The following is an 18,281-nucleotide window of genomic DNA, read 5'->3' as shown; positions in this document are numbered from 1 at the left end:
GCCGTAACTGACAAGAATAATTTTACAGGTTAAGTGGTGCTACTGAATGTGTTTTTAAAGCACACATCCACTTGGATAATTCTAAACCATTAGTTAATAGTAAGCAAACAGATGTTATGAATTCTAATTAATTTCAAAATTAGGCCTAGCAATTTGATGTAAATGTGCTACAGATTTAGAGAAAAACACACCTTGGCTGTGCTTTTGCTTCTAAATTAATGCTACAGTCTGTATTTTTTATTGAAAAATTTCCTGGGTATTAATATTTATGTCTTAAGCACAATTTATGTGCCAAGTGTTTATTCTCAAAGATTTTACTTAAATTAAGTATTTCTTAATGTTAAGTAAATGATAGAATACATTATTTATTACTTAGCACTTTAATAGTGGTTGCTTTCAAAATGTGTGGCTGTGTTAATTTTGGAATGAAATGTGTCTACCTTTGCAGAAGCAAAGTCCCCGTGTCACTAGACAGGCTCAGAAGCAGTACTGTGTTACTCGAGTGAGTGTTCTTGAGTCACTCCACTGGAGGACACCGTGAGGGCAGGACCCGTGTCCGCTTTCTACATGGCGAGCACCACGGGGAGTGCCAGAAACAGAATGTGTTTGGTTGAGATTTGATGAAAGACTTGATATTCCCCAGAGACCTGAATTGGGCCAGGAAGCCTTTAGTAATGTGCTTCCTATCTGTAGAGATCTGTAGAGAGGATATGCGCCCAACTCCAACTGTGGCCACTATGAAAACTCTGGAGAAATTGATTTACCTGGACTGGTGGTACACAGATGCAGCCCTATCATGTGGAGGCTGACACAGGAGGATTACTGTGAGTTCTAGATCAGCATAGGATGCAGAGGAAGACCTTGTCACAAAAAAACCAAAACAATGAAACAAAACACATCAATAAGAAATGGAGAAGAAAGAGGTAATAAATATCACACATTCACTAGGAACATTTTCTTACTCCATAAGGTGTAGGCAGTACGTGTGTATAGTGTGTATGCAGATTTGTATGCCTATGCACATGCCTGTGGAGCGTAGAGGGAACTGATGGGTGTTTAGCTCCATCTCTCTCCCACTCTTGTTTTCTTGAGATGGAGTCTGTCATTCTGAGCTGCTGTTTTGGTGAGACTGGCTGACTAGTGAACCCCAGTGATTCTCAGGTCCTGTTGAAGCAAGAATTTGGGTCTAAGGAAGGATTAAATTCCACATATATGTAGGAGATTCCAGGTCCATGGACCCCAACTTTTAGGTCCTTTGTCCAATTTAGCAAAGAATTGAAAACATGGACTCAAAGAGGGGTGAATTATGAAAATTATGAATTATACCATTTATTTTTATGGAGAGTTAGGATCCAGAGGGAAGCCTAGCAGGAAAGCTAAAAAGAAATTCTCAGGTGGGAGATAAAGTCTCTCTCCCATAGGAAAAAGTCTAGACAGACAAACTGACAGAGACACATGCATACATACACTCATGCATGCACACATGCATGCACCCACGCAGAAAGCAAGACGGGAAAGACAGGAAACCCCAAGCCACCAGATCCCCTCACATTGGGAGTCAGAGAAGACTGAGAGCCGTACATGTAGCAAAGCAGGAAGCACCCCAAAACAAGGCAGGAAAGTACAGGACAAAAAGAAGGAGAGAAGAGACTAAGAGAGACTGACATGTGTCCAGAGGGACCCAAAGGCAGGAGAACGTGGTTAGGCTCCTTATGTGGGTCACACATCCAATTAGGATGAGCCCCATCATCAGACTCAGGTATGTAAGGGAGAAACTTGATTGGCTGGTGGACTCAAGAGGCTGACTTAGGAGGCCCAGACCATAGGTGTGCTGAGCCTGGCAACCTGAAGAAACAGGAAGCACCGACTTGTTGTTTGCAGCCATCTTGCATGGGACTGGTCAGATACAGGGTCTAGTCCTGCTGGGCAGGCAAAGTGGCATTTCCTTGGGCCGCTGTCCTGGCTGACTACTTACAAACAAACAGCTATCTTGCTCTCATTCTCCTTCACGGTCTTTCATAGAACTGGGGTTACAGGCATGTGTGGCCACTGAATGCTAATGGTCTCAGGTCCTCAAGCTTGTGCCACAAACTCTTTTACCCACCAAGCCATTTCCCCAACCTTACACTTAGCACTTAGTGGGAACCAAGAACTAATAATTTGGTTGTGTGATCCATAAGCGTGGCTGCTTTTCTTCTTTTTGTCTAAGTATGTTCCACCTTGAGAAAGAAAGCCAAGGGCATAGGCTGGATATTTAAAGAGCAGGGGTTAGCTTCCCACGGTAGGGCTGAGCAGGCTGAGCGGTTGCATAGCGCATCTCCAGCGCATCTGCAGCCCTGCTGTGTTGGCGTGGACTGGTGTTTCTTGCTAATTTGCTTCTCATAGGTTTTCATAGTGTAGTAATTGTTTTAATTAGTACACTGTAGACTCACAAAGGAAATAATAGCAAAGGAAGATAGTATTTACCAGCTATAAATAATTACAAAAGTGTGGAGCTTCAGCGAGTGCTGATAAGGATAATTATTTGCATTTATAACAGTGTTTTCACTGGAACATAACTCAAGTATCAGAAAATTAGGTAAGTATGTATAGTAAAGCTGAAAAAATTGCAATAAAAGGACTTTAGACAAGAGGTAAAGCCTTCTTTCATGACACAGCTTCCTATTTTGAACAAGTGAATTTGACTTGAAGGCATGAACAGTCACCATGGGCGTCCTCTCAGGACTTGAGAAGCCACACTTCTCTACAGAGTTTCTTCTGCACCCGGAAAGGGTGGTGGGAGGGAACATCAGGTACTCATTAGTAATATGAGGAAGGACTACCCACAAGAGCAACAGAGTAAGTACAAATGCATTGGGCAGAAGTCCTGTCTTGGAGATCAGGCCCTGGGTGAATGCTTGCTTTTTGCTCGTAGGTGAGTGATTTTGGCCTAGCAGTGAAGAAACATGGTGCTGGGATGGACAGCATGATGCAGACCACATGTGGCACTCCCATCTACATGGGTGAGTTAGGAAACCTGAAAGGGTCTTTTTTTTTCCTATGTAAAAAAGGAGAAAAACACCTGACAGTATGGCTCAGGCTTATAATTCCAGAAGGATGGCTATAAATTGGAGGGCCAGTCTGGGGCTATATAGTGAGTTCCAGGAACAGCCTGAGCTAAAGAGCTAGAGAGTGAGGTCCTGCCTAAGGAAAAAAAAAAAAATTAATATGGATTACAACTTGAACAAAGTGATTTTGCCGCCCTGACTTAGTGGCCCTTGGCAGGCTACTTTATACTTTCCTAGGCCAAACAAGTTTGACCAAATACATTTGTTCAAACATTTCTCTGTTTCTCAGAGTTTTGTAACTTTTAAAATATTTTATTTATTTATATACAGAAATAAGAGAGAGAGAGAGGGAGGGAAAAAGAGTGAGAGAGAATAGGCACACCAAGGCCTCCAGGCTTTGCAAATGAACTCCAGATGCCTGTGCCACTTGTGCATCTGGCTTTACTTGGGTGCTGGGAATTTAACCTGGGTCCTTTGCTAGGCTGTGTAGGCAAATGCTTTAAAAGCTGAGCTACCTGCCTAGCCCAGTTTGCAACTTTTGCTGTTTTTCTGGGCACTTCTTAAAGTTACTTATACTCTTACTGCTGTTAGGTCATGCAAACCTCATGTATATGGGTTTTTTTTCTGTTTTATTTTTTCACATTTTACCCAATATCATTACCATCCATTTTTCATAAGGATTTTTGATTAAAATATTTAAGTAACACATGACCGTTCTAAATGTGATTTTTAACAGCTTCATTAAAGTTTAATTTAAATACCCTAAAAGAGGATTCAGCGATTTTTTAAAAATAAAGTCATAGAAGTGTACAATCTGGTCATAAAACAGTTCTGCCCCCCCAAAGTTCCCTTAGACCCATGCCTCAGTTTTGAGCTCATCCCAGTCCACAGCAACCACTACTCTTTCTGTTATTCTCCCCTCTCTCCCTCCATTAGTTTCCTCCCCTCCCCTCCTCTCCCCTCTCCTCCTCTCCCCTCCCCTCCTCTCTCTTCCTCTCCCTTCCCCTCCCCTCCCTTCCCCTCCCTTCCCCTCCCCTCCCTTCCCCTTCCCTCCCTTCCCCTTTCCTTTCTTTTCTTCTTTTTGTCTCCCTAGATGTTTCCTTTTCTGAACATTTCATAAAAACAACCATACAGTATATGGTCACTTATATGGCTTACTCTCAGCGTAATTCGAAGGTGTGTCTGTGTTGTAGCATTTATTTATCTGCAATCTCTTCCCGTACATTGGAGAGTCAGCCATTGTCTGGAGATGCCACATTTTGTTTACTTATTTATTAACTGATGGCCATATGGATTGTTTCCACATGGTACTGGTGTTAATAATGCCACTGTGAACATCTGAGCATGAACCTTTGTGAAGAGTGTGGTGAGTCATACTTTGAGTCTCTTGAACTTTTATGGAAGCTGTCAGATTTGTTTCCAAAGTGCCTATTACCTTCCCACCTGGCTTGTTTTTGCAACCTTACCAAGGGAAAGTTCCAGTTTCTTCACATCCTTGCTGATTCTGATATTTCCTGCCTCTTTCATTCTAGCCGTTTTATGGGTGTAAGGTAGTATCTCATCCTCAGTTTTAACTTGAAGTTCATAATGATTGATGTGTTGGACATTTAGTCATTAGTAAGACCATGTCTATTGAATGTCTGTTCTGCCTGTTGAGGTGACTACACTGTTTCTTCTAGTATATTATGAAGTAATTGTATTAATCGATTGGAAATGTTGAATCATCCTGCACTTTTGGATCGGACTTCATTTGGTGTACTGTACTGCTTTATTGATTCTGCTGCTACTTTATGTAGGAGTTTTGGTTGTAGCTTTCTTCCTTTTGGTTGCCCTTGTATTTGCTGCTGTTAGGGTTAAGCTAAAAAATCCAGCTATTTAATTACTCAGCCTCATTTAAAAATAAATTTTTTGAGCTGGAGAGATGATTTAGCAGTTTAAGGGGCTTGCCTGCAAAGCCTAAGGACCCATGTTCAACTCCCCAGATCCCATGTAAGCCCGATGCACAAGGTGACTTATGTGCAAGGTGGCACATGTAAACAAGGTGGCACACATGTCTGGAGTTCAATTAGTGTCTTAACCCTGGCATGCCAGTTCTCTGTCTCTCATAAAAAAGGCCAGTCTGATGGGCTTGCCTTAAAAAATTGTTTTTCATTTTTTTTTATATGCTCATGGTCCTTTTAAATAATAGATCTTATGTATTAATTAATAGGATTTTCTTCTTTAAATTTGTTATCCTGTAAGGAATATTATGTATTTTTTTCCAAGATAGGGTTCCACTGTAACCAAAGTAACCTGCAGCTAGCTCACTGTGCAGCCCAGGCTTGCCTCAAACTTGCAGCAGTCCTCTTACGTCAGCCTTCCAAGTGCTGAAATTACAGGCAATACCACAATGCCCAGCTAAATATATTGTATTTTGAATCTACCAAATAGATTAATAGATTAATTTATGCTGGTTATTTAAGTTTTCCACATCTTAAGTAATTTTGGTAATTTATATTTTTCTATAAGATTATTAATTTTGTTGAGATTTTAAGTTTAATTGGCATAAATATGCATATTATATTCTCTTAGAATTTTCAGATTCTCCTATAAGTTCCTAATGATTTTCTTAAGAAGGCATTATAATATAGGATTAGCAGTGCAACCTTGGAAGCCTCCTGGCTGTCTTAGGATTTCACCTGTGCACTTACTACCTGCTTGTCACAGCAGTACTTGTGTATGACACGTGTATGTCACTCAGTTATCAAACATCCCTGCTGCTCAACGTTGTGTGCACGCACCTTCCTAGATGTGAGGAATGCAACAGTGAACAAATCATGACGTTTTGTCTTCACAGAGCTCAACATTATAGTGGTGTAAACATCAAACATGATTTAAAAAAATCTAATACATTTAGGAGAAAGGTTGAGGACAGCAGACAGAATGAGGAGGATGATTGTGTCTGTGATGCTCACATCTTCCTAATAGGTTGATTTGAGCATTAGCCAAGAAAACATGTCGAGTGCTTCACACAGTGCCTGGCACTTAGTGCTCAACTTCAGTAAGTTCAGAGCAAAATTATAACATCCAATGCAGTTCATGGGACTTTTAGAGAACCAACTTAAATCTAATGTTATTTGCTTATTCATTTGTGCTTTTATCCTTCTTTTGACTTTTTTTTGAGGCAAGCCCAACAGACTAGCCTTTTTTATGAGAGGGTGAGAGAGAGAGAAAGAGAGAGCGAGAAACAGAGAGAGAGAGAGAGAATTGGCATGCCAGGGCCTCCAACTACTGCACTCTAGATGTGTGTGCCACCTTGTGTGCATGTGTGACCTTACGCACTTGTGTCACTTTGTATGTTTGGCTTATGTGGGATCTGGAGAGTCAAACATGGGTTCTTAGGCTTTGCAGGCAAGCATCTTAACCTCTAAGCCATCTACCCAGTCCTCTTGGACTTTTTTCTGTCTATTTAAAAAATTTACTTGGGGTGGGGAGAGAGAGAGAGAGAGAGAGGGAGGGAGAAAATGAGCATGGGTGCATCGGGGTCTTCAGCTGCTGTGGACAACCCCCAAATGCATGCGCTCCTTGTGCACTTGTGCAGCATTGTGCATTTGCATCACTATGCATCTGGCTCACGTGAGACCTACAGATTCAAACACAAATTCTTAGGCTTTGCAGGCAAGCATCTGAACTGCTAAGCCATCTCTCCAGCCCTTCTGTCTGTTTTTTAACTTCTTCAGTTGCATTCCCATTTAAGTGCATGCAAAGTTTATAGTTTTCTATGAGTATTTCTTTGATTATTCCCTTGAACATACAGTGTTCTGGTTGTGGTTAATTTCTTATTGCACTATAATTATAATTTATGTTGTCTTGGATGCAAGCATTATTTGAAGGGTGTTTAGATTGCTTCCAGTGGATTGGGATGGGTTTGATGTTCACATGAATGTGTTTTAGTTGCCTAAAATTTTGGTTTCTCTGTATGCTTTTCTTCCTTGTAGGAGGTTATTGTATCATGCAGACTTTCTTTCCAAGGTAGGGTCTCACTCTAGCCCAGACTGACCTGGAATTCACTATGTAGTCTCAGGCTAGCCTCAAACTTAAAGTGATCTTCCTATCTTAGCCTCCCAAGAGTTGGAATTAAAGGCATGCACTACCACACCTGGCAGGAATTTTCTTTGTGATGGAACACATGATGAGTTTCTGTAGATGTTGTATTGGATATTTAAAACATGTATGTACTAAGTTTGTTGAGAATTAAAATTTCTGCATGTTCTTAAATCCAATAGGCATCTTTGTGACTCAGTTCTCCATATTGTTAATTTGTTTGTTTTCTGCTTTTGTTGATTACTATTTAAATTTATTTAGGCAGGTGTGTTTTAGGGTCTCTTGCCACTGCAAATGGATGCCAGATGCATATATCACTTTGCAGCTGGATTTGTATAGGTGCTGGGAATTGAACCAGGCCAGTAAGCTTTGCAAAAAAGTGCCTTTAACTGCTGGGCCACTTCCCCAGCCCTACTTCTATTGAGTTGTGAGAGTTATTAAAGTCATCCTCCAAAGTAGGAATTTTCCAGGTTCTTTAAATGCTTAAAAAATTCTACACCAGCCGGGCGTGGTGGCTCACACCTTTAATCCCAGCACTTGGGAGGCAGAGGTAGGAGGATCGCCATGAGTTCAAGGCTACCCTGAGACTACAGAGTTAATTCCAGATAAGCCTGGACCAGAGTGAGATCCTACCTCGAAAAACAAAAAATCAACAACAAAAAAATTCTACATTATAGAAATATTTGCATGTAATCAAATGCCCATGTTTTAAGTGTGTTGTTCAGTGAGTCATGAAAGATGCTTGCACTCATATAATCACCATCCCAGTGAAGAAATGGAACACTTTTATCTCCTCAGAAAGTTCCTTTACATCCATTCTGTCAATCCCCTACTCAGATCCCACTGATTACTGATGCTTTCTATCAGCACACGTGGTTTGCTTCTTTAGAAGTTTCTGTAAATTCAGTCATATAGTGCATATGCATTTGTGTCTGCCTTCTGTTTCACATAACAGTTTTGCTATTTTATGCATGTTGTATCAGTTGTTTATCTGTTTTCATTGTTAAAGAGTTATACCTCATTCATCTTTTTTTTGTCTTGTTGATGGCTAAACTTTTTAAAATTGTTTTATTTGGGAATACTACTTTAGATTCTGCTCATATCTTCCTATTGGCAAAAGACATCTGGTCGGTAGTTACATGGGTAAAATTTATCCAAGCACCCTGAGTTTATGCCTGCTTATTAGTTGTCTACATTGATAACAAGTGAGAGAACAAGAGGGAAGACAGATGGTTTGTGGAGCTTTGCTGACTTCCTAAATGGATCCTTGGCACAGTTATTCTGGCTTCTGCCTCCCTGAGGGCTGGGCTGACAGTGCAAGTAGAAATGCCCCTGATAATTAAGAAGACTGAGAAAGTGAATATAGGAACTCCCGGCCCTGGCTGCGGGCCGCATCACCTTGGCGAGCTGTCACTGAATCTAATCACAGACAGCCCTGTGGTAGCGCACAGCCCTGGAACGGCATGATTGCTGTGGTCCAATACGTAAAGTTCTCAAGTGGAGTTAAAGACTACATACACATGCATGTGTCACTGGACTCCCTTTTATTCCTTTTTCATTCCTTTAACAGTACATAAAAAGGAGAAAATACAAAAACTATAGAAGATGTGTGTGTGTGTGTGTGTGTGTGTGTGCACATGTGTGTGTGTGTGTGTAGGATGAACTTTTTTTTTCTAAATATACCTTTTCTGTGGTAAGCATTCGGCTGTGTGATTTCAGGCAATCACTTAATGAATTTTAACCTTATTTTCTTCATTGGCAAAGGCAATCAAATGCCTGCACACCTCACAGGGTTCTTAACATGGTTGTTATGTAAGAATATGTCGTATATTTTAGAGTTCCTTTGAAATTTATACATATGTCTTATATTTATGACTTAAAGAAAGACATCTTAAAGAAAGCTGTCTGATTCTTATCTGTAGAGTAGCATGTTCCTTCAGTATTGTATTGACTTTCTAGAAAGCTACCCATTGAAAAACATGGAAAAGAAAAGCTCTAATCTTAAAGCCTGTGCCACTTTTTTTTTTTTTTTTAAACTCTGAGAAAGCTGCTTAAAGGGACCCTGCTGTAAACACCTTTGTAAAGCAAGGAGCACAGAGTTGAGGAGCCATCAATATCTGGGACACCTAGTCCTATCCTGTGACAAACTGGCTTTAAAAAGTTACATGTGTGTGTGTGTGTGTGTGTGTGTGTGTGTGTGTGTGTGTGTTCATGTGGGCACACATATGTGGAGAGCAAAGGATAACCTCTGGTGTTAGTCCTCTCCTTCCACCTTGTTCGAGGCGGGGTCTGCTGTCTGCTGCTGTGGACATCAAGCTCATTGGCCCACAAGCTTCCTGGGAGTCTCTTGTCTCCACCTCCCAGCTTGTAGGAGCGCTGCTTCACCCAGCTTTACATAGCTTCTGAGGAATCGCAACTCAGGCTGTCGTGCTTACACAGCAAACGCCTTTGCCCGTTGAGCCATCTCTGCTCCCCTAATTGGGCTTTGTTGACACAATCTTATGTAAGCTCTCTGTCTCAATTTTCTCACTTAGAAAATGTGGAAAATAAATAAAATTGTATCATAGGAGTGCTCAAAGTTTATTTTTCTTTTACTAAAGTGAGTTGTAACCATGCATCTTAGTTTTTGGGAGTTAATATTTTTACATTTTGTCCTTTTAAAATTATATCTATTTAAGTACATTTTTGGGAAAAAGATTAGATGATACTTTCTTCTACTATAGCCACACAGTCTGTAATATCACTTCTGAACAATTTCACAGGAATAAGCTTTGAACATTTAGTTATACAATTTATGCCATCGTTCCATTAGAAGCTAATTGATAGGAGTGAGGATACAGTGACATCAGTTGGTAAGGCCTGTGCATTATTCATTTAACATCTGCTGTTGGTTCATTTTTTTCCCTATGGGGGAATAAATTACAGCACATCAGCACATTTTTCTTGCTTTGTGTTTAAGCATTTAAAAGTCATTTATTGTATTATTAATATTATTTTATTTCTACTTATTTGGCAGCACCAGAAGTTATCAATGCCCACGACTATAGCCAACAGTGTGACATTTGGAGCATAGGTGTCATAATGTACTTTTTGTAAGTAGTCTACTCAATGTACAGTGTAATATGACTGAATAGTCTCCTGCCATAGAATGACATAGACTTTAAATTAAAGCTAAGCAACATATTGTTTAAAGAAGGGAGTTAAAAACCAGTTGGGAAGTCTTTCCAGAAGCTCTCTTATTAGTTGTCAGGATCATCCCTTAGATATTCTTGTACTATGAATTTATAACTTTCAGCTTTGCTTTCATTGATCTATAAGTGCAACATTATACCATATGATCCAGGCAAAGTGGGAAAACTGTTTCTTCCCATTTTTTGCTATATCCCACAGGCTTCTGTGTATTTTCCCATGAGATTCGCCTGTAGTCCATTGGGATCATGGAAGTACTGTGCTAGGCTTTAGAGCTGCCTGTACAGATAGGACTTCTTTCTAGGTTCATCTAGGATGTAGGGATTGTTCTGTACGTCCCAACTAGCTTGACACCATGAAGACCTTAGTGCTTGCTTCTTGTTCTTGTGTCCCTCTCCCGCTTCTCTCTCAAGATCTAGTCAGACCCACATCCTGGGAAGTTGGCCTTTGAAGCATCCACTATGTAGTGTTTTTATAGTGTATCACTGGGTCTGTCTGGCTGCTCTCCCTGTTTTTATCCATCCCTCTCTCATCTCTCGTCACTCTTTACTTGGACTGCTACCAGCTGGGTAGCATATTCTTTCCTCATAAAAAAACCCTAGTGATTACTCCTTGCTATAGAACATACCAGAGCTCCCTGCATGGGATGGCATTGCATGACTTAGCAGAACTATTATGACCGGATTATAGGGTATCTTTTCAGTCTTGGGCTGGGTGGACTCTTTTGTGTCTGCCCTCTTCTGTGGCAACTCTAGGCCATTCCATTACTCCACTCAAACCCTGCATTGCATGATGTGTGCATGCGTGTGTATGTGTGTACCCGTTTCTTCCTGTAAACTTCTCTCCTGGATGGGTCAAGCTCAAACATTAAAGCATTCTATTTTTCTAACTCCTACAGAATAGAGTTATATTTACATGTATATGAATTCCTATATTCCACAGAGAACTTAAGACACTGTACTAAAATACATACAAGATAGTAACACTGAAATTTTTAAAAAGCAGAAATATTTGACCAAAGAGGTATGCATATGTGTAACCTTGACAGAGGTCACTGCTCACTTTGGTGTGGGAACAATAACTCTTTTTTAAACCAGATTATGTTGCAATACTGTAATATTCTATATGTTTTATCTGTTTTATATGTGCTAAATTCTATGAAAGACAAATATCTTAGATTATTCATCTTTGCATTTCTGCCATTTGATCCAATATTAGGCACATATTCAAGGCTCAGTATGGGTGTTAAATTGAATTAAGTGAATTGTCGAAGAGGTGTTCTGAAAAGTTAGTGACCATTGTTCTGCCTGTTGGTGAATATGAACATTTTTGTGTTGATGCAACATTAGTTTTATGGTCATATTGAGATTTCACTATGCACTACCTCTTCCAGATCGTTTCAAAATATTGACATCACAGCAGTTACATTTTTGCAGTGGTGTGAAATGGAAGGCACAGGCCATAGAGACGGAATGATGTGATTGCTGATGTAACTCAGCCGTCCAGCGCTATCATTGCTTAGAGTGCATAAAGTGTTAATGCTTTCAGAAAATTTTGATCATTGTTTTGTGCTGATTAGGATCATAGTGCAAAAAATTCTGAGCCACAGTCTTGAATTAAAATATAACCATTTAAAATAAATTGTTTATACTCCTGACTTCCTCTATAACCAAAGTCAAAATTAATATGCCCAATTAAGTGTTGCCCAACAACTCCTGTAATGATTACTATCTTCATAGTTTAAATTTGTGGTGTTAAGGAAACCAAGTATATTATATATCTTTAATTTTTTATTCTTTCTTAAATGTATAATTTGGAATTTTCTGCACCAGAATGTGGCTTCATGTCAACTTAAGGGCACCTTCCTTTCTTTGCAGTGTACTCTTACGTAGCTCATCACTGCCTATTCATTAATCTGTCTGAGCCCAGTGGTGCTATGTGTAATTTCCTTCATCGAGAGCCAGGCACATTACCTTTACCACCAGGGCTATTTCCTTGTGTATCAGTTAACTTGGATTCATTTCTACTTAATTGGACAATGATAACATAATTTCTCAAGGTAAAATTAACATAAATAAATAGTCCTTATGGTCTCTTTCCTCTGCTGTTTTGGTTCCTAGGAATGCAACAGCAAATAATAGGAAGGTTGTTAGAGGCATTTTTCATGTCTTAGTTTCCCTTTTCTGGATGTGCAAGAATATTGCTGTCATAAAATTCCATATGCTGCTGATTGACCAACCATTAGATACATTTTGTGTAAATAAAATTGCAAAGGACAGAAAAAGTGGAATTTTTTAAATGTAGCCCTTAAGCTATAACTGCATGTGGAGGCAGCTAAGAGATTGGCAGCCGTGTATATTGCTGGTTGGAAATGGGCTCAGTGAGCTGCGCTTTTGTTGGCCTGTGCTTGTTATAATAGATAGTAATTGTGCATAAGGCCATTTTCTGGCCCCTTTCATTTTGTTTTCTATGGCTTCTAAAATTGCATTTTTAAAACTGAACAATAAGAAGAAAGAGAGGAAGATCAGAATGAACTGGAGAGAGAAAAAATATCAAGAATTATGTAGAATTTTGACAATACCAATACCAATTTTGTCAATTTTTCTTTTACCAATCAGTTCTCTTGATAAGAACCTATTGGCAAAAAAAAAGCTCTGTGTTCCAACTTAGTTTCTTAAACTATTAGAATGAAAGTTACTTTATTCACTGGGAAAATCATCATGAAAACTATCTATTAAATTTTGGCTTGATCAGAAAATATTCTGTGTTAGGAGTTTTAAAGAACTTGGAAGATATAACTAAAAAAACAAGTAAAAATGTAACTATTAAAAGACTTAGAGATTATTAAGAATAAGCTATAATTTGGGAAATATAGTGTAATTGTACCATTATTCTTTGTATGATGTGTGTGCATGCTGTATATGTGGAGGGGCACATGTATGTCCCAGTGTGAATGTGGAGGTCAGACAACAACCTCAGGTGTTGGTCCTCACTGTCCACCTTGTTTGAGGGAGGGCCTCTTTGTACTCACTGCCATATATGTGCGGCAGACTAGGTGGCCCATGAGCTTTGGAGGATTCTCCTGTCTCTGCCTCCCACTGCACTGTAGATACCTTGGGATTGCAGATACATGTGCTCTTGCATCAGGATTTGTGTGAGTTCTGGGGCTCGGAGCTCAAGCATTCACATTTGCCTGGGAAGAACTTTATCATGCTGCCGTTTTCTCAGCCCCATTTTATTTGTCTAAAAAAGTGAACAAATATCCTACAAATTGAATAGTAGGCACATAGAATTGTTTCCTCACTATCCTAGCTTCAGCTTCTAGGTGAAGGTCCCTGGGCACATCTAGCTGTTGCTACAGGGTTGTTCTTTCATGTTGGGGTTGATGATGTTGGCCAATGACATTTATTGGGAATGGAATCTGGTGAACTAAACTCAATTTTGAAGCATATTATAGTTTTAGCCTACATCAGATTAACTGAGGCAGCTTCATAAACTTGCCATACTCTGCTAAAAGATGCTAATAACAACACAGACCCTGTGTCACAGGAGGACAGATGGGTCACACTCACTGCACAAACTGCTCCACCTTTTAGTGATGTTGGTTCCAGTACCCACTTGTCACACTGAAACGGTCAGCTCATCACCTGATGTCTTCATCCTGACCTCCTTCATCTTGAATACCATTGTTAAAGACTGGTGACAGTTGTAATGGCTTTTGGCTTTGGCTCAGAGCCTACAGAAATTATTAGGATTATTCTTGTGTTTTTTTGGGGGTGGTGTTCAAGGTAGGGTTTCACTCTAGCTCAGGGTGACATGGAATTCACTGTGTAATCTCAAGCTGGCCTCGAACTCATGGCGATTCTCCTACTTCTGCCTCCTAAGTGCTGGGATTAAAGGTGTGTGCCACCACGCCCAGCTTTGGGTTTTATTATGTTTTTTTATTATTACTAACATTTGTTTAGTATTAGACTATGGATAAAACTTGCCACTAGACTCTGATTACTGTTGATAGACTCAGATAATTCTTTTGTTTCCATAAGCCCAGTGTATATTCTGTATCTTTAGCCATGTCTTTCCCTTATTCATATCAATCTGTCTCCCCATCAGCTGGTATGATTATTATTCATTACCCTCACAGCCTTCTGGTATATATTTTTTAATGTTTTATTTATGTATTTATTTGGCAGAGAAAGAGGGAGAGAGAGAGAGAGAATGGGCATGCCAGGGCCTTCAGCCACTGCAAATGAACTCCAGACGCATGTGCCCTCTTGTACATCTGGCTAACATGGGTCCTGGGGAGTTGAACCTGGGTCCTTTGGCTTTGCAGGCAAATGCCTTAACTGCTGAGCCATCCCTCTAGCCCAGCCTTCATGTATTTTAATCCCATTTAAGCTTGGTGTTTCCCCAGTTGCTAGTCTATAGGTGTCAGTGTTTGCATTGTTCTCTTCCTATTTCTTTCAATGCCTTATGGCTTCCATTCTTACATCCAGAGAAGCACCCTTCTTTTCTGCTCTTTTCTGAACTGTGCTATACTACTACATCCAAAACCAGCAGAAAGTTAATTTTAATAGCTTTATTTTGAAAACACTTAAAAATTTTGCTTTTGTTCAGATTATGTGGAGAACCACCATTTTTGGCAAGCACAGAAGAAAAACTCTTTGAATTAATAAGAAAGGGAGAACTGAATTTTGAAAATCCAATCTGGGATTCTGTTAGTGATTCTGGTGAGTATAGATTTGTTATTATTTACTAAGCCAAACATAATTAATGTAAGATTTTGACCAGTAATAAAACTGTTCTAGCTAGTCATAACATTTACTTTGGAATTCAACAGTATTTGCTTGTGGAAATAGTAATACTACCTTTCCTGTGATTGTTCATAGTTAGAACTTCTAGAAAAGCAGAACATATAGAATAAAATTAAACAGAAATTTTGCTGTTATCTAGCTGATTTTCACCACAGACCAGTAAGCCAGGGACTCCAAGCAGTTCAGCTTCAATGGTACTGGGCATCTTTGCTGCGTAATATGACTGTGTCCTAATGAATCAGGAAAGTGACTTTGTTTTGCTTTTTTTTCATTTGAGATGGAGTCTTGCTCCATTGCCTAGGCTGGTCACAAACTTGTTGATGCAAGCAATTGTTCTTTCTTAGCCTCTGGAGTACCTGGGGCTACAAGTGTGTGCCATCATACCTGCTAATGTCTGACATTAATTGAGGTTAAGAGAAATAAGATTTCTGTCTATGGCCTTACCACCCTGAATGTGCCTGATCTCATCTGATCTCAGAAACTAAGCAGGGTCAGGCCTGGTTAGTACCTGAATGGGAGAGATAAGATTTACAAGTTCATTTTTTTCTTTATTTACAGCAAAAGGTGTTTTGGGACAACTCATAAAGGTGGATCCTGCACACAGATTCACAGCTAAGGAGCTACTAGATAGCCAGTGGCTGACAGTGAGTTACTGTAACACTTTTCCTGACATTGCTCATTTTGTTTGGCCTTGTAGTTTTGTAGAGTCATTAAAAGAGCTAGTTAATTTTGTTTTTTGACAAGTTAAAAAATTATTATTGAGTCTTGACACATTTTTGAAATGGACATTTCCGTATGGTCACAAGTATCATCACAGTTGCTTACGTGTGTGTCTATAGATGCTTAAATGACCTTCGTTTTGTTCCTTGTAGTGAAGATTCCATGTCTAGCAGAACAGAGCTAAGAAATGTCTATTATCACATCAATGTCTTATTGAAGCAGTCCAGTTGGTTCAGTGATCTAAAGTCATGGAACCTTTTCTAACTCTTTCAGCCTTTTGAATACAGGTCCTACCTTTGAGGACCTCAGAAAACCTTGGTCTCCAAACAGGCTCTGTTCTCTGGGTTGAAAGCTTTAATAGATATTTATTTACATGTTGATTTCCTCAGTTGACTGACTCTGTTCCTGCTCCCAGACAATGCCTTGTCACAGAAGCAGGTTTGGAAGAGCCTACTCCTTCCTCTCAATATTTTTTCTCCTTTTCTTATGTGGTTATGAGATTGGAACGTGTATCTGGAAACACTGCTGTGTACTCTTCATAGTTAATTATCATTGATGACCAATGAGATGTCAGTGTAAGAGCATACACTTTCCTCCTGCTTGGAACTGGCATCACATTTCTTCTGCCCACCCACTCCCCTTTCCTGGTGACTTGTAATGCAGAGGTGATGTCTGGTGTTTGAGAAGCCATGCTAAACAACAAAGTGAAATCTCTTAACTGTGGCTGGCAAAGCAGCATGATTTAGGACACCAGAAACCATCACTTGCAGCTTGCATAATCACTAGGCCAACCTCTGACTGCCCATTGAAGATGTTTTAATACATATGAGCAGGAAGTAAATTTGTGTAGTCTTTAAGGCACTGTAAAATATGCAGGATAGCCTAATCTTAGTTTTTGTAAAGATCAATAAACAGTTGCTGAATAATCCTTGTAGGTGAGTGGTTGAGTCAGTAAGTCTATAAATATCTCAGAAGTCTGAGACCTGAGCCTAGAGATTACTAGATATACATGGGAGCTCTATTAAGCAATATGTCTACAAATACATTGTTTGCTAGGTATTATGTTAGGTACATTTGAATATAAATTATCATACAACTATATTCTTAAAAGGTCAGTCTGGGCTGGGGAGATGGCTCAGCAGCTAAAGGAGCTGCTTGCGAGGCCTGTGTGCCTGGTTTGATTCCCCACATGAAGCCAGATGCACAGTGTGGTGCCTGCATCTGGAGTTCATTTGCAGTGGTAAGAGGCCTGGGCATACACATTTTCTCTCTCTCTCTGCTTGCAAATAAATAAATATATTTTTTAAAAGTTCACTTTGGGGCTGGAGTGATGGCTTAGCGGTTAAGGCATTTGCCTGCAAAGCCAAAGGACCCAGGTTTGATTACCCAGGACCCACATTAGCCAGATGCACAAGGGGGCGCATGTGTCTGGAGTTTGTTTGCAGTGGCTAGAGGCCCTGGTGCGTCCATTCTCTTTCTCTCCTTCTCTTTTTCTGTCAAATTAAATAAATAAATAAATAAATAAGTAGGTCATTCTGCTTAGTGGATGGCAATGACTTGAAAGTAGGGAATTTGACAGATGCTGATGTGCCAATTGTGCTCATGGTCTGGATGGGATGATAACAATTGCAATGAAGAGAAGTACAAATGAGGCGTCTTCCGGGGTGTAAGTGACAGGGCTAGGAGAGCACCCACACAGCGTGTGAACGGCCCTGTGCTTCAGCCTCAGCACGTGGAGGGCAAAAGAAAGGAAAAAGGAAAGTTTAAATCACAGAATTTGGTGATGAACTGTATGAGTAATAAGATTTTCCTTCAACAATTGGCTAGGCCATTGGTGCCATTTATTATGGTGAGGAAACTGGAAGAGAGATTCCCTTGCCCCTAGAGATAGTGCATCGAATTCGGAGTTAGGCATTAGTTTGAAATTCCTGTGACAGGCAAGATCTCTCATAGGTAATGAATATCTGTGAGTGGACCTGGGGATACAAACTGGAGAGTCCTGAGTATGTAGGTGCCACGTGCAGCCACTGGGCTAAGGAGATAAGCTGGGAAGCAAACACAGAGAAGAGGCCCAGCAGTGTGCTTCTAAACCCCACATGTGGAGATACCATGACTATATTGTGGTATCATTCCTTTAACTTCTCTATTTTTTCTTTGACAATTTCAAATCAATTATTTGAATAAAAAATTCTTTAAGACTAAAAAAACCACTTCACTCAAGAATGGATTCTACCTACCCTCTTATGTGGACCATTTTGATCACTCCTAGGATTCTGTGCAGTAATTATTTCTGGCCTAAAATAATTGTGCAAATTAGTTAGCAGCTAGATCATCATAAAAATATACTGAGTAGATTTGTAGTACAGGAAAATAAAAAATTGTAAAGCAGATGGTGTGCCTTAGAAATTTATCTCTTTTCAGCATCACCCAG

At 39.8% G+C, this 18,281-nt stretch overlaps 1 protein-coding gene across 4 annotated transcripts in view; it reads left to right on the top strand.

Annotated features, from left to right (window-relative positions):
• Window positions 1-18,281, top strand: part of Stk33 (serine/threonine kinase 33) — a 182,879-nt gene that overhangs the window by 126,000 nt on the left and 38,598 nt on the right. For all 4 annotated transcript variants that reach the window (XM_045145756.1, XM_045145751.1, XM_045145752.1 and 1 more), the window contains 4 exons: window positions 2,915-3,002; window positions 10,147-10,222; window positions 14,934-15,046; window positions 15,689-15,774. In XM_045145756.1, coding sequence (XP_045001691.1) covers window positions 2,915-3,002; window positions 10,147-10,222; window positions 14,934-15,046; window positions 15,689-15,774 — 363 coding nt within the window. The remainder of the gene's footprint in view (window positions 1-2,914; window positions 3,003-10,146; window positions 10,223-14,933; window positions 15,047-15,688; window positions 15,775-18,281) is intronic.

This window comes from Jaculus jaculus, chromosome 3, assembly GCF_020740685.1.
Source record: "Jaculus jaculus isolate mJacJac1 chromosome 3, mJacJac1.mat.Y.cur, whole genome shotgun sequence".
NCBI classification, from domain to species: Eukaryota; Metazoa; Chordata; class Mammalia; order Rodentia; family Dipodidae; genus Jaculus; species Jaculus jaculus.
This window is presented reverse-complemented; position numbering and strand designations above follow the sequence as displayed.